The following is a 15,466-nucleotide window of genomic DNA, read 5'->3' as shown; positions in this document are numbered from 1 at the left end:
TTCCTGCTATAACAAAAACTTTGTTCAGTTGTTACTCCACCAGGTCTGGTGGGGAAGGTGGCGTTAGGGAAGGGAAGACAAAAGCAAAGAAAGAGCAAGGTTAATCAAAGCTGAGCAGGGCATCCCAGTGAGGGCAAGGGTAATAATGGTATCAGAGCTTTACAATTCAGTTTTTGATTGCCAGCATTTACCTTTAGAATTGTAGTATGTCCATAGTAGTTTTGCCCAGTTAGCTGAAGTAAACTCTTATGGTAAACCCAAATCAGTTTGGGGTTAAACTGGAATAAACAGTAATATCAATGGAAGTTTGCTCAGGCTTTCTCAGTCTGGGTTGCTTTACAAGCATTGCAAGGTATAGTTATTCAAGGAAGAACTACTCATAAAAAATTCTCAATAACTTTATTTAAACAACCTTATTGTCTCTCTCCATGCTAAGTAGATATATTCAAATTCAGAAGGAAATTGCTCCTTTGGAAAGACAGTATGCACTAAACTTTATTCTACCTTTTAATTCAGTTTTCAAAAGTGAGAATGGTACCCATGACCTCCTGTTTGTCCCTCCAGTTCCGACAGTGGGCTTGCTTTCCTTGTTAGCCATTGGCAGTTTTATTCTACTTAAGTTAGTTTCAAATCAATATTTTGTTTCTAGTTGCTAGATTTCCAAAACAAAAAAGGCCAACGGTTTTTACTAAGCTGTTCTTGTATCTGCAGTTATGATCCCCAGTTCTACATGTTCCCTATAGACAAATTTTTCACTGTCCAGTAATTGTTATCATAAAGGATCTGGGCAGTTTTGTGATTTGCTGTATGTTGTAAGGGGGTGAGACTGATTTTATGAATGAAGCATTAGAACAACTAATTTTTTTTTTTATATTATCTTCCATCATGGAGCTTTGAGACATTGTGATTTTTACTAAGTTGTTGTGAATCTTAGAGAAGTTAGCTTATGAACAGTTTACCTTTTTTAATCACAGCTGTTTTGAAAGATATAAAAAAATCTGTCTTTGAATTGCAAAACACTGCATTCCAACTCCATCTTTTTTATGTTTCCCCATCTCTGTTCCCATTTAACACACATTATCTCTGTTTGAATTAACTTAATCCTTAATAAACAGAAGGTAGCAGAAAAATGGCATGTAAATTCATGACTATGAGTGCATATTTAATTAATATTGCTTTATGCTTTAATATTGTGAGCCTAACTTTAACTGCCTCTCACTTGGTGGTGCTGTATATATCATGATTTAGACTCGGATGTCTGTCCATACTCAGGAGATCATGAAGGCAATGAATTGATTTCAGTAGGACTACATATCTACTTGAATTCCTGGTCAAGTATTTCCTGAATGTCAATGCTTTTATGAATCAGGGCCTTTAATCTGAACAACTAAGCAGAAAGGTTGTTTTACACAAAAGCCAAGATTCATCACAGTGATTTAGTTGCTAAATTCTTTTGACATTACTAGGACTTGTGAGTGCTGTTAAAGTTCAGTATAATTTTCATGCTTTGCTGAAGTAGAGTATGAATGAATATGGAGGCTTCAAAGCTGTGGAGAATAGAGCTTTGCTTGCTTTGTTTAAACAGTAGGCACTGTAACAAACACCTCTTAATCAGTGTAATATTGCTGATAATGTAATGTTCCATCCACCAAGTCCTAATTTAGGCCTACAAAAAAATTCAGTTGTGGATTATTTAGTTTTTGTATTTAATTCTTTGAAGAGGAAACAGAAAGAAAAAGAGTGAAAGAAATACGATACGTATATGCTAGATTTTCTTGCAGAGTTTACTCTGAAATGGTTTTTAAACGGTTATTATTATTTTGTTCTTGTAGTTGGTTACACAACGGATGACTTACGGTTTATCTGGCAGTCTGGAGATCCTGTACAGCTAGAGAAAATTGCTCTGCCTCAGTTTGATATTAAGAAGGAGGATATCGAATATGGTAACTGTACCAAGTATTATAAAGGCACAGGTAGGTAATATAAGTGATTTTCTCGGTAAAAAACCTTAAGCTTCCTTCAATTACTGTTTAAGGTTGATGGTTAATACTCCAGCTCATGTCTTACATTCTATGGGAGAAAATAGACTACTTTTAACAAACCAGTAGTTCATATTATTGTAACTATCACATCTAATTACTGCAAACTAATTCACATATAAAAACATCTAGGTTGAAGGTGAGATTAAATGTTTTTCTTGGTTTTGCGTACATGTCTTCTGATCTTACTATCACCATTTTGTTTCTATTGTCCTAATACCTTTTTGTGCTTGTAAATGCCTTTCTTTTCATGTAGAATTATGCCAGTTGCAGCAAAGTAGGATAATTTTGGTTTTCTGGTTTGAGTTTTGTTCCAGAAGTGGATAGTATTAGAGTGTAACTTCAAATGCATCGCCCTGCAGGTTCTTCCTTTCTCTAAGTGTTCTGGAAAGTCTGTCATTACAGAAGGCTGCTTACACTCCTCAGCCCTGTATTTATTCAATCCTATGATTATTTTCTGAGTGTGGGCACAAATTTATCCAATGGTTTCTGTACTCTGGCTTCTAATGATTTATCTTTTCTACCTTGATTCCTGCCTATAATTATATCCAAACTACTCACATACTGTGGCAACCGCAAGACTTTCTACAACTACAGAAGTCAACAGGGCATATTTTAGTCAGTGCTCTTGCATCGTAGGAATAAATCTTCCATTAAAACTCAATGAGGATGGTTGTGGTGCTGCAGCTTCTAGGATCCTCTGCAAGTTTCTTGTTGACTATTCAGCTGAAGTCGAGGATCTGTTACTTGCAGTTGCTCCTGAACTAGATCACAAGTCTGAATAGATCTCAGGTAACCTTAGTAGATCTCAGAGTTAAGGAATTTAACCTGGAAAAGGTAACGAAAATTGAAATGAGGTTTGTTTTTTAACTGCAAAATGAGCGAGTTCTTAGCCTAACTACGTAAATCTTTGCCAGTTGCAAAGAACTTAACCTTTACTGCCTATTTACGTCAACTGATGTTTTATCATACCTACCTAAGTAGAAAGAGGGTCAACAAATTTGGGGTTACTTTTTGTGGCAATAAATTGAATATTTAAATTTGCAAATTGCCTGTTCTTTGTTTGTCAAAATGTATGACAGATCCAAATAGGTCCTCAGGAGCTGAATGGTGAGGGCAATAGATGCTATTCTCTGCCTGATGAGAGATGATACAAAGCCATACAGAATGCATTTCTGGCATAAAGCAAACAAATAATGATTTTGAAGGTCATCCTTCATTTGAAAATAAAACCTAAAAGTATCTGGAAACTATTCAGAAATTACAGAGAGGAAATTGTCAGATAACAGATCATTGAAATGGATAGAATGAACTATGAAATACCATATAGTGTTTCTACACAAGGAAATTTTTCCTTAGTGTTTTATTGTTTTGTTGTTTTGGTTATTCTATGCCCAAACAGCATTTTTAAGATGACTTATCATTCTACAGCACTTAATTGATAAAATATAGAAGATAAATACATATATTTTTGACAGATTCTATCTTCTAAATCAGCTTTGCACCAACTTTATTTACAGTTATAGACTGATCTGAATTTTGAAGTTGCTGTTATATAACATAGGAACGCCTTTTCCTTGTGATAAAATAGTTTATGAAGTTGTTTTTACAATGCTATTGTGTTAATATTAACATAAAAATGCCAGTTCTGCTAATTGAGTGAAAATATGAACAGAATTTGTTTTCTGGTTATAGGACTTCCTGATCCATCTGTTATCTCCAGCAAAACCTCTAGTATCTGCAGCTTTATTTTTTACTGAATTCATCTTAAGATATCTTAAATATTTGGGTGATTTAGATCCTCATTTTAAAAGATTTGAGGCAGTATTCCTTGTTTTCATAATTTACAGTGTTTTTAGAGTCTTTTTTAAGAAGTCTGTACCAATTTTAGATGTCACCTGTACCAGCTTTCAGTACTGGGGGAATCTCTGCTTAGAGTCACATTCAGATCACCTCTTTCCATTCTAAATTTCTTACACTAATATTTCTTAATTCCATCTTTTGCACAAATTAATGCTGAGTAGGATTTTCAGATGAGCTTAAGCTAGTATGACTGCTAGACCCCATCTGGACTGCAACTTGAAGCCAGCATCAAGATGAGAGTCACTTTAACTGCCTGTTACTGATGCGCTGTGAAAAGACGGAGGGTGCCTTATAGAGCACAGAGGGTACCGCATGCCTGACCACACTTGGCGGTTATATAGTTCTGTGTTTTGAACATTTTTTTTTCAAATTGAACTCTTTGCCTATACAAAGACAATCAAATCATTGAACTTTTGCTCTTAACTTAAATAGATAAAGGCCTAGAAGATACGGATCTGAAGAGGTTGACCTGCAAAGCACATTAAACATTAATGCATTTATTTCTTTAAAGGTTATTACACTTGTGTAGAAGTAATCTTCACTTTAAGAAGACAAGTTGGATTTTACATGATGGGTGTTTATGCTCCTACACTGCTAATTGTTGTTCTATCCTGGCTGTCATTTTGGATCAATCCTGATGCAAGTGCTGCAAGAGTCCCACTGGGTAACCTGCATTTACACATACCGTCACAATCCGCTTTAACGCCATTGAGCCATTCTCAGTTGCTTTGACAACACTACACTGGACACTGAAAGCAACTTCACTTCCATTATCCGCTCGTCATTTTCACTGAAACCTCTTCATTCCTAGTCTTGTAAACTCCACCTCCCCATTGAGACTTCACTTGATAATGGTTCCAGCACTTATGTGATAAGCACACTGTCTCTACTCCTCTCAACCCAGACAAATCTGATCTTATCCATGTACGGGTGATGCTGCAGACACTGTGGCAATATGCAATTTATAGGAATTTCAACATCTGAACAATCAGTAAGAAAGCAGGAAGATGAGTAAGGCTCTAAATAGCTACCTCTCGGAGCAGTTTTTCTGAAGAGCAATACAAGCAGAATGATGTCTGGAAAAGTGTTAGCATCCTTGTTACCTGATTGGTTTTGTTTCATTAGAGACTCAGTTCAGGAGAGTACTTCAGGCTCATGCTCTCATGCTGCTCAGCACAACGCAGTAGGCAGGCCCTTCATTTATTATGAGATAGTAGGACACAGAGTTAATCAAAACAATATTATCTTGACTAATTGGATTGTACATGGGACTCCAGCTCCAGGGTGGCCAAACTTGCTGACCCCAAGAGCTCAATGGAATGCAGAGCCAGGCTCTTGCATCCTGACTCTTCTCCTATTTGGATTCCCGTCCCCATGCCATGACCTCTCCTTCCCCATGCTCTGGCCTCCCCATGCTCCGCTTTTCCCTGGCACTCCTCCACAAGTCCATACCCCTTATTTTCCAAATCTTTTCTGTGTCCCAGAAGGTTCAGCGCACCTGTTTTCAAGCCTCCAGGGGTGCAGCTGCAGAATCCCTCCAGCCCCCTGCTTCCTCAGAAACCTCTCACCCACACTTGAACCTCCACACCCTCATAGGACATCATAGTCCTCATAGTCCTGTGCAGCCTCACGTGTGTCGATAAGCACTGGAGACCCTTGGAGTCAGGACCTGCCATGTCATCTTACCAGTCCGTGTCTGAGATCAGTAGAGTCTTGCAGTAGTGGGTAGCTGAAACCCCTCTGTTAAGAGCCAGCTGGAGCGGGAGGGGTGCCTGCTGAGTTTTGTTGGGTGGAAAAGTGTCCACATATCCCCTGGCCTGAGCCCCACTGCTCCCATCTCAGGTCACCTACCATGCCTTTTCCTCTGATATGATGGGCAGAATAAACTAAGAGCTGTAAAAAATCTGGAGATCCATGACTGGAGTGCTACTTTTGGCTTCTGAGTCAGTGTGGGTTCCTTGCTCTAATTAAATGTAACGAAACCAGTATTTAATTATATTTATTGTATCTTTTTTCTAGGGGTCTCTTTCAGAAAACAAATCAGCTTTATTTTTCTTGACCTTTAAAAATATTAATAGATACTTGGGGAGGAGTCACAATCTATCTCAGTTTGATAGCAAGTAACAAATACAATCTCTTACCTTGAAAAGTAGCAAGGATGCATTCCATAATGCGAACCATAAGACATTTTAAGAAAAAAAAGTGTGGGGAAAAGGTAGCATGCCTTAAATTAACAAGATAGAAACAAGAACTGGAAATGTTTTTCATGTAGTGAGCTCCAATATGATCAAAACCTGAGATATATTTCTACTTTTATAATCCTGCACTTCAAAGAGCTGACCAGGCAGGCTTGTTAATTATATATTAGATTTATAAGAGGTATAGTGCTGATTTATGTAACATGGATGTCTTTGTGACTAAATGTGCATGCTTATTTATTGTTTATTTGTTTTCATTTTTTATAAGTGTTTATTGGCTCCTTAGCATTTCTGAAAGAATGCATTTTCAAAAATACTAATCATTAGCCTGGTGATATGACTTTTCCTGACTCCCCAGAGAAGCAAAAACCGCTAAGTCTGACCATCCTTTAGTCATGAGTCAGCATTTAGTAACACAAGTTGATAGCACTGTCACTGGGGTAAGTTTTATGTTTCTCCAATTTGCAGGAGGGTGACAAACTAACTCTTCTTGCTAGATCCTTGAAGATAGATGACCTTGAAATCTAACAAGATTAACATTTCTGTGTCAAGTGGGTGATATCTAATCCCAAAAAAGTGTTATCAATAGCCACTACACTCTCAATGACTAAATACAGATCTCATCAGATGAGAAACTACTTCAGATTTACTTATGAATACTTAATACAGTCATCTTTAGAACTAAGTATAGTGGGCTACTGCTCCCCATAACTAGGCATCTCAGAAGTTTCCACGTGATTTAGGGATACAAGATACTTCGCAAATCAGTAAGCAGAATATGTTTTTGTAGACTGATTAATGTTCTGGGAGAACGATGTGTGTTTGTTTGAAGAAAAAGTCTTTGTCCATGTAGGAACTAAGTTGCAAGCCCTGTAACATTTCACCCAGTTAGATCATCTGGTGGCAGGGAGGTCCACAAAGGACCGGTACCTGGACAGCTGTGGCTAAGCGACGTAAAGGCTGATATCAGCGAATGCTTCCTTCTAATTAAATGCTGGTGTTTCACCTTTTAATGCCCCCGACTCCAGTTCTTTACAGGTGGACAGTGTGCCAGCATCTGTTTAAAAAATTCCTTTTTTCTTTCACTGCCGTGTGATCCCCAAAGGGAGTAAGATCTTCCCTGGAGCTGTAGGGATCTGAGGGACGTCAGACTTCTGTCCACGCACAGTGGCCTGACAGCATGGAGCATTAGTCCAGAGTGCAGGTGGGAGTACAACAGGGTAACTGAAGGCTTGGAGTAGTGATTATATATTCCACACATACAAAGGACAGCTAGACCTGAGGCCAGGCATGCCTCTGCCCCGTCACTCCTGTCCTCAGATCTGTCTTAGTTCTAGTCTTTTCCTTTTATAAAATTGTAACAAATGTAGGGTCTCAGAGGAAGATATAAAGATATATGTTAGAACTGTAATGTGAAGAAGGATTGGCAAGGGTATGTCTTTTAGATTATGAAGTTTAATGAGAGAAGAGAATGTATTAGAGATATCAAATTATAAGGAAAGGAAGACAGAATATTACCTTTTTCAATAACATTAGTGAGTGAAGCCAGACATTTTTAAAGCAGTAATATAAACCAGAAAATACTGTTTTATACAGCACATAATTAACCTGTGGAATTCACTGCCAGGAGATAGTGCTGAGGCCAGTAAGTTTGATGGATTCAAAAAAGGGAGATTTATTTATCTGGCAGCACGTGCCGAAGTGCTTTGCTGGATTGGCACTTTCTGATATTATCCACATGTAACCTTACGCAGTATTTTTAAAATAGTAGCTCTATGCAATCATGCTTTAGGCTAACCTTACTGATGAGCTAAACTTTGCAATGCCAAAGAGGGATGCCACACTAAGGGCAAAAATGCAGAGGTATTTCCTAGAAAGGCCAACTTTCCCTTTACTTTGCAAGTGTGGAGGAAGGAGCTCTGTCCCTTCTCTTTAGTGCTCCCTGAGAAGAAAAGGGGGATTTCTTTTATTTCCTTTTTTTTTTTTTTTTAAGATAAGTAATCTTGCAGTTTATTTATTCATTCTCCTCACTCAGTTTGAGCCCTGGGCTTTGGATTCTGTTAGGTAGGTACCTAGTGCAGTTGCTGCCAGAGGTGCAACTTACTAGGGTCTCCAAGGCCACGCCAACTGTGATCTGGCAGCAAATTGTTGCTTAATAGAATATTTCTGTGCTTCTATCTCACTTTATTGTTACCTTGAAAACCTAGAAGTTTCTCAGACTCTGAGAATGAACTTTTCATCCTAGGAATCCAGGCAAATGGAAATTAGCGGCAGGTCACCATGACCTCAATTGCTCTACTGAACAAATGGATGAAAGCGCCACTAAAATCTTTTCAGCTGGTAGAATTTATAAGTTAGTTTTGTAGAATTAAATCCAAGATTGTAAGATCTAGTATTTTAAGCTCTACAAAGTGGTTGTACAAATGTTTTAAGCACCAGGCATGATAATAATACTCGCATATTAAGATAGTAAACACTTTTAAAGTTAGTAGGAAAAAAATTACAATATCCAAGATGTTGAGCCAGTCCATATCATTGGCTAATTTGGTTATTCAGGGTTGAGGCTGCCTTTCAGAAGTCTAGCATAGACGTGGCATGGTACTTGATACAGTACACTGTTAGAGAATGAACAGAAAGCTGGGCATAGGCAGAGGTGTCCTTTATATGTTAAGAGGCAGTACAGCCTTATTTGTACTTGTTACTGCAGTTCATTATGATCCATAATTAGTGTTCAGCCCAAGACAGCTGGTGTTGGTCAGTGAAAATAAATTTGTAAAAAAGGAGACTATTGTATGCTGACTTTCTTTCCTTATGGGCATGTTTATACTTGAACGCTTCAGATACAGTAGATTGAAAATAAGCCAGAGTGGACACTGAGGTTTGTTCAGTATTTGCCATGTCATTATGATCTGACGTAGCACATCTGGCCATTCTGTCTTATCCCAGTGGACAAAAATATCCAGGTTTGCAATGATACGTTGTTATTACACATTTCAAAATAAAACACCATAAGATTCTGTGTTTTAAAATCATGTAACTGTAATGATTCCTTTATAGTTTCTCTTCAGTGTTTTAGCAGCTAGTAAGTTGCCCATTTGAGATTAATACCAAATAAATTATCGTATCAATCTTATTGAAATCCAAATGGGAACAGCAGCAAAATAATTGTAAGTTATTTATGATCAACTAGAATTTAATACTTTGATAGGCCAATGCAGATACTTTCAGTTTTATTAACATTTTCACATTCTCAGTTACTTAAAATGGATCTTTCTATGAATTACAATTTTTTTCATGCTTTGGATAGCACACATGACCAATATAAGAAACATAGTTAAGACTGAGTATTTCCTTCTGGCCAACATTTTCTATAGATATTGATTACATTTCATGAAGACACCCACTCATAACTAAAGAAGATTTTTATCATTAGCATTCACAAAACGGGACGTTCTGAACTGGGAGGGTGAAATAAGTTTTCCCCACGACAGCCATTTCTAAAGTTAGCTTTTTCCAACTGTAGCTGTTCATGCTACTTTTGCCATTTCATAGGAGCCTCTTTGAGATCAGGCTTGTATTTTGTCTCTTGCAACGTGAGCCCTGTGTTGATGGTGACATTTGGAAGCCTTGTAAGGAGCAGTGCTTGTTGAAACCTAGTTTGACGATGAGTGTGACCTTTCAACAGCCTTTGCAGATGGTTTTTTTTTCATGATAAGGGCTTCCTGAAAAGCCCTTTGTCTAGGAAAGCTTCCTCTAGATCCTGGAAGCTTAAATAGGGAATGATTGTAGACCCTCAGTCACCTCAGTGTTTTCATCTTCACGGTGAATTGGGAACATAGACTTAGATGCACATTGTAGGGTAAGTCAGTCTCTGGAAAGCCCATCTCCCAGTTGTGTGATGAAGCAGGAAAACCACAGCAACCAGTTTAGCCTCACTTATTTCTTTCTCCTTTCATAAAATGCAGGTACTCATTATTAATAATTCATCACTAACTGCAATATCCTACATAAGTATTCAGTTCAACTTGTTCATTAACTGAAGGCATGTGCACTTTGTCTACCTGCTGCAAAATACACCGACCGCATTGTGAAGTCCCATTTACTGTTACAAAACATCATTCAGTGTTGTCTGTTTCAGAGGAAGAGCACAGCCAGCGTCAATAAGGGTAAGTTTTCTTTAATCAATATATTGTTTTTCTTTCCATAGGTATTTTCTCAGTGCTGAGCTTGGCATCTGAATGTACCACTCTTGCCGCTGAACTTCCCAAAGTGTCTTACGTGAAGGCCTTAGATGTCTGGCTGATTGTTTGCCTTCTCTTTGGGTTTGCATCCCTGGTGGAGTATGCGGTGGTTCAGGTAATGCTAAACAATCCAAAGAGAATTGAAGCCGAGAAAGCAAAGATTGCCAAGGCAGAGCAAGCAGAAGGGAAGGGTGGAAATGCTGCCAAGAAGAACACTGTGAATGGCACAGGGACTCCTGTCCACATCAGCACTTTACAGGTAGGAGCTGCGAAGCTGTGTATGCAAAATCAGCATTATCCTCTGTTAACGCAATTCTAGGAATATACTGTCATAGTAGTTTTGGATAATGCTTAATCTCAGAAGTGGCCAAGACATTAAAAACATGCTGGTAATTAATGGCTAGCAATCTGACCAATTGGTCCCTAGTGATTTGGGGTCAGAGGTACTAAATGAAAAATATGTCTTTTAATATCCTAGCACCATAGTTGCTGCTGAGCTTCAGGTAAATAAAGTAGCAAGCAGCTTTACAGTTGCTATTTTTCTCATAATAAATAGCAGCTGTCAAGCCGTAACTATTCAGAGGACAGGACTCTCAGTCAGTATTTGCTGAGAGCGTACTCAAATAACACGCGTCTCATTGCTTTCCCCGGGATGGCCACAGCTGCACCGCATTGCATGTCAAGCATCTCTGAAGCCAGGGATCCAGAAGTCTTGGCATTTGTAAACAAAAGACAGGTCTGTTTGTCTGTCAAACAGTTCCTGCATTTCTTGTGTTCCCAGATAGAGTTTATGGGTAAATTGGTCAGATCTCATTATATGGATAAAGACAAGATGTGCATCTTAGCTCAGGCCAAAGTTTTCCATCCTGATGGTAGCTTCCTGGTGTTGTATAATTCCCCCTTTGTGCTCCAAGAGTTATCAGACATCCCAGGCCAACTGCCCTTAGTCCTGAGTGATACTTAAGTGACATTTATTCTATGGAAGAAAATACGTTATGCTACAATATATGAAATATGAATTTGGTGTATAGTTTTCAATGACTCAGCAATTTAGATGTGTAAAATAAAGCTATTAGGCCAGATCCAAGCAATAATATCGGTAGTGTACAATGTGACTGTAACGCTTCATTAAGGAGGGAGTGGTTTATGCCAGAATGGCAGAAACCCTGTCCTAGTATCAAGCTGGCATTGCCCCATGACTAATTACCCCCAGTCCAGGGGAGATGCAGATGTTGCAGAGCGGCGCACTTGGCTACCATAATTCTCATCTGGTAGAAGAGTCTCCTGGGAACTGTTTTGGCAGGCAACCAGGCTCAGCTTAGAGCAACCCCGTGTCTGCTTTGACTTGTGCCACAAGGAATTCCCCAAGCCCAGGCAACATGGGAACTGAGTAGAAAGAAAGATGGCTCCTCTACAGTTTTGCTCCCCCTAAACTGAATGCGATATTTTTGTGTTCAGCAATTTGTGGGTCCCAAACTCAGCTGTTTCTTGTGACAAAATAGTTGCAACAGTCCACCAGAGCAGCATAAAATCTATTTATTTCTGTTATTTCAAGTACTTAACAAGTGTAAGTGTACAGTTTGGTCAATGACAAGATTAAAAAAAACTACAGTTTTTCAGTAGTGTGAACAAAACCAAATTGCTAAATTATTGACTCTCCTCGGTGTGTACACCCTTTAAGGTGCTTGCCATTGTCATAGCCATAAGGAGAATAAAATGATAACTTTTATCACATGTGCTATCCTTTCATCTTTTAATACATTTTTTCAAGAAGGCAAGTTTTGGTGTGCAGTGCATTTTAAGACTTAGAGGAAGGGAAGTTATTGTCCACAAAAATTAAGCAACATTCCCCATGAATGGTGTCTAGCAGTAAGCTGAACGTTTTTAGGATTCAGACCTCAGTCTACCCTCCAAGATCTTGCAGTGTCTCCCCTCCACAATCTTGCAATGTCAGCTCCAGCATCTCATGTTTGACCTGCACTTTTCAGGGTCTTCCCAATTTGTTATCAGAGACCTTTAACATTCCAGTATCTATAATCTCTGCAACAATAATCTGTGTTGGATTTATATGGAGTCCTGGGCATGCGTAGCTTCTGGTGATCTTTATACAAAGAGTTACAAAACATTTGTTTACCAAGACATATTGGAAATACGTATTCATTGCTGTAGAAGCTGCTCATGTGGCTGAGTGGTCACCTCCCCTCATGGCTGGTGATCCAGATTGTATCCAGCCACCTGCTTTGAAATATAGCCTACCTGAGGAAGGGTGTCCTGGGCTGGTAATTTCTGGGAAGATCACCAGGCTGAGGTAGAAAAAGGTCCCAGACTGATGAATCATTGGACATCAGGATGTGGTAGGACAGTGATGCTAGTTTCTATATATATGAATGCTATAAATCTGCCTAGTTGAAAACTCCCTCTCTGAACCAGCTACCGCGTAGGAGTACTTTGAAAGTTCTCAGCCCTGGAGATGCCTGTACTAAACTCCTAAATCAGAACAGGTCTAAATCTTTCAGTAGCTCTGGCTCCTAATCCAAAACCAGGCCTGCCCCACAAAATTTGGATCGCTCCCATGCAGACCTAGCAATGATCAAGTAGAGAATGCATTTGTCATATGGCAAATATGCGAGGGAGGGAAACATTAAAGAAACAGGTAATGGAAAAAAACTGTATGTTGAAAAGCATAAAGAATATGAAAGAAAAAAGAGTCCAGAGTGCTGTCCCAGAACTTCAGGAGCTGTTTCTCATCAGGGTCATGTAGGATTGTGTATGTGAGGAGAGAGCAAATGTCTGCTAAATGTCTGGAAAGAGTTAGGCGAACCAATGTATAGCTTTAGGAGAAAAGGAGGACAACCTGGAACTGCATCCATGACATGAGTGTGCACCCTATAGAAATGTTGGAGGATGTTCTCTTTCCACATAGAAGGTGATACTAAGGCTAAAGTGACTGAGGGCATAGCTGGAAATCTCACCATAGCTAGGCTTGAAGCAGTGGATGGACCAGATGAGGCTTAAAGGTAAAGCCAACAGGAAAGACCTGAAAGCAGAAGACTCCAAGTGGGGGAAAAACAGAGAGCATGAATAATTGCATTTATAAATGTTTCTCCAGCTTAAATGAAGCACTTCTTTACTACGAGACATTAACTGAATGGTGCTGATACAGAGGGGAATCAAGTTTAAAAAGAGAAATTGCTTTATTTTACTTTAAAATGCCCCTGATCCCGATGCCAGGCCAGTTTGCCAGTGTTCCCCGAGCAGCAAGTTGTGCTCTTGCTGCCTCTCGCAGCCATGCAGCATTGCAGCAGTGATGCCTCTGCAGGAGATTTGGGGAAGGGGCCAGTACATAAGATACAGTGGGGTGGTTGGGATGGGAAGGTCCCAGGCGTGGGGAGGGTCAGAGGGAGCGCAGGGAAGCAAGTGGGGAGGTCAGGCATCCCTGGTTCCAGCCCTCATGGAACAACTTGCTTTCATGTGCTTGCTCCATTTGTGAAAGATAAAAATGGCATCTGGTCTGGAGACTTGGCATGTTTGCTATTAGTAAAAAACAAGCCATAACAAAAACATGTGATCATACTTAAAAATACAAGCGGCTATTGTTCCTTTTTTATGACAAGAAACTGGGTAAAGGGATAAACTTTTCAGTATATCCTAAAAATTAAAAGCTTGATGCCATTCATAATTGAAGGTGAGGAGAAGAGATCCCCCGTAGCAGAACCTGTAAGGGTCCACCTGGAAGTTTTCAGTGGAAAGCACTACTGTGTCAGTAAAGTCAGTGATCATGACCGATAGTCACCAACAGCAACAGTGAAGATGGCAGGATGAAAACACTGCTCACAATCTGAGAATCAGCCAAAGATGCAGAAAGCCTTCCATGGATGCAGAGCTACTTCTCCTCTCCACCAAATCCTGGGTACTGGCTGACATAAAAGCTCTATGTTGCCAGCATGTGCCAACCCCCCGAGTCCACGCTTTATGACTCATGCCCCCTCCAACAAAAACCCTTGACATGTCAGTGCCATTTTAAGCCCACAGTTTTATCGGTATGACTGTCTGATTAAAGTCAAGTGGTCCATTTGGCAAGATCAACCTGAATCTGTAGAAAAACCAGAAAATTCAACATGAGCACTTCTGCTGTGTTTGCTAGGAGCTGCAATGCCCATGCATTTACAGGCAAGAAGCCATGAGAAAGAACAGTTTGGCTCCCCGAGCTCATAGCAGCTGCAAGTAGATGCTGTTCTAAGCAGAGAAAATTATGCAACCTGGTGGTAACTGCTGGCTCTGGCTTTTTATTGGGAATCCTCAGTAGGAGTTAGCCTGTGTTTCCTAGCAATGTAACATCATACAGTGAGAAAAACTAGCAACAAGGGAAATGTTTTGAAGATGAATCAGTTTCTTTTTGCTTTCACTGGTGGCGTGATTACAGGGAGAGATTGCACTGTTAACTATAACAATACCCTTCAATTTGAAAAGTCACATTTTCATCAAGCCCATTTATAGAAGCTGTCCCCCACAGATAATGTGCTGATGACTGGAGAGAACATTTGCTAGAAGAATGGCTCTGGCGGATGATGAATAGTGCTATGCAAGTGGTGGCAATAGCTCTAAACCAGTTATTTTTGAAGAGGAGTAGTGCTATTGCTTGCCTTATCTTGTCAGAGCCGCATCTGGGCTCTGACACCTGATATGGGTTATGATCATCTCTGCTGATTTGTAATATACCTGACCACTGGTGGTGACCTGTGGTGACCTGATCTTCCCATATTGTCTTTTCCACACAAGTGGCACTCCAGACTCAGATTTTTCTTGTACAACGACCAGAAACCCAGTCTATATTTTATCTTGTACACAAAACCACAGGCCACAATCTATTTTAATAGTTCCTGACAGCATTTCAGGTACAGGGTAGGTACTTTCTGCTCTAGTGACTCACATATCCATCCTTGGAGATAATTCAGAACATGACTGTAAAAAGGCCCCAAGCAATCTGCTTTGAGCAGGGAGTTGGACTAGATGATCTCCAGAGGTCCCTGCCAACCTCAGCTATGCTGTGATTCTGTGATGTTTTAAAAATATTTTTTGTGCTGTACTTTGCCATTAGTGGGGTAATGAGAATTTGCAAGGAATA

The 15,466-nt window shown here is 39.5% G+C and overlaps 1 protein-coding gene across 2 annotated transcripts in view; it reads left to right on the top strand.

Annotated features, from left to right (window-relative positions):
* GLRB (glycine receptor, beta) overlaps positions 1-15,466 on the top strand; it is a 48,023-nt gene that overhangs the window by 26,194 nt on the left and 6,363 nt on the right. The window contains exons 6-8 of one of the 2 annotated variants that reach the window (XM_009578411.1): positions 1,833-1,973; positions 4,414-4,566; positions 10,308-10,600. In XM_009578411.1, the coding sequence (XP_009576706.1) occupies positions 1,833-1,973; positions 4,414-4,566; positions 10,308-10,600 (587 nt within the window). The remainder of the gene's footprint in view (positions 1-1,832; positions 1,974-4,413; positions 4,567-10,307; positions 10,601-15,466) is intronic. The other variant, XM_009578412.1, reaches the window with a different exon arrangement.

The sequence above is a fragment of the Fulmarus glacialis genome, unplaced genomic scaffold (assembly GCF_000690835.1).
Source record: "Fulmarus glacialis isolate BGI_N327 unplaced genomic scaffold, ASM69083v1 scaffold25885, whole genome shotgun sequence".
NCBI classification, from domain to species: domain Eukaryota; kingdom Metazoa; phylum Chordata; class Aves; order Procellariiformes; family Procellariidae; genus Fulmarus; species Fulmarus glacialis.
The sequence above is the reverse complement of the archived record's forward strand: the minus strand, read 5'-3'. Positions and strand labels throughout refer to the sequence as shown.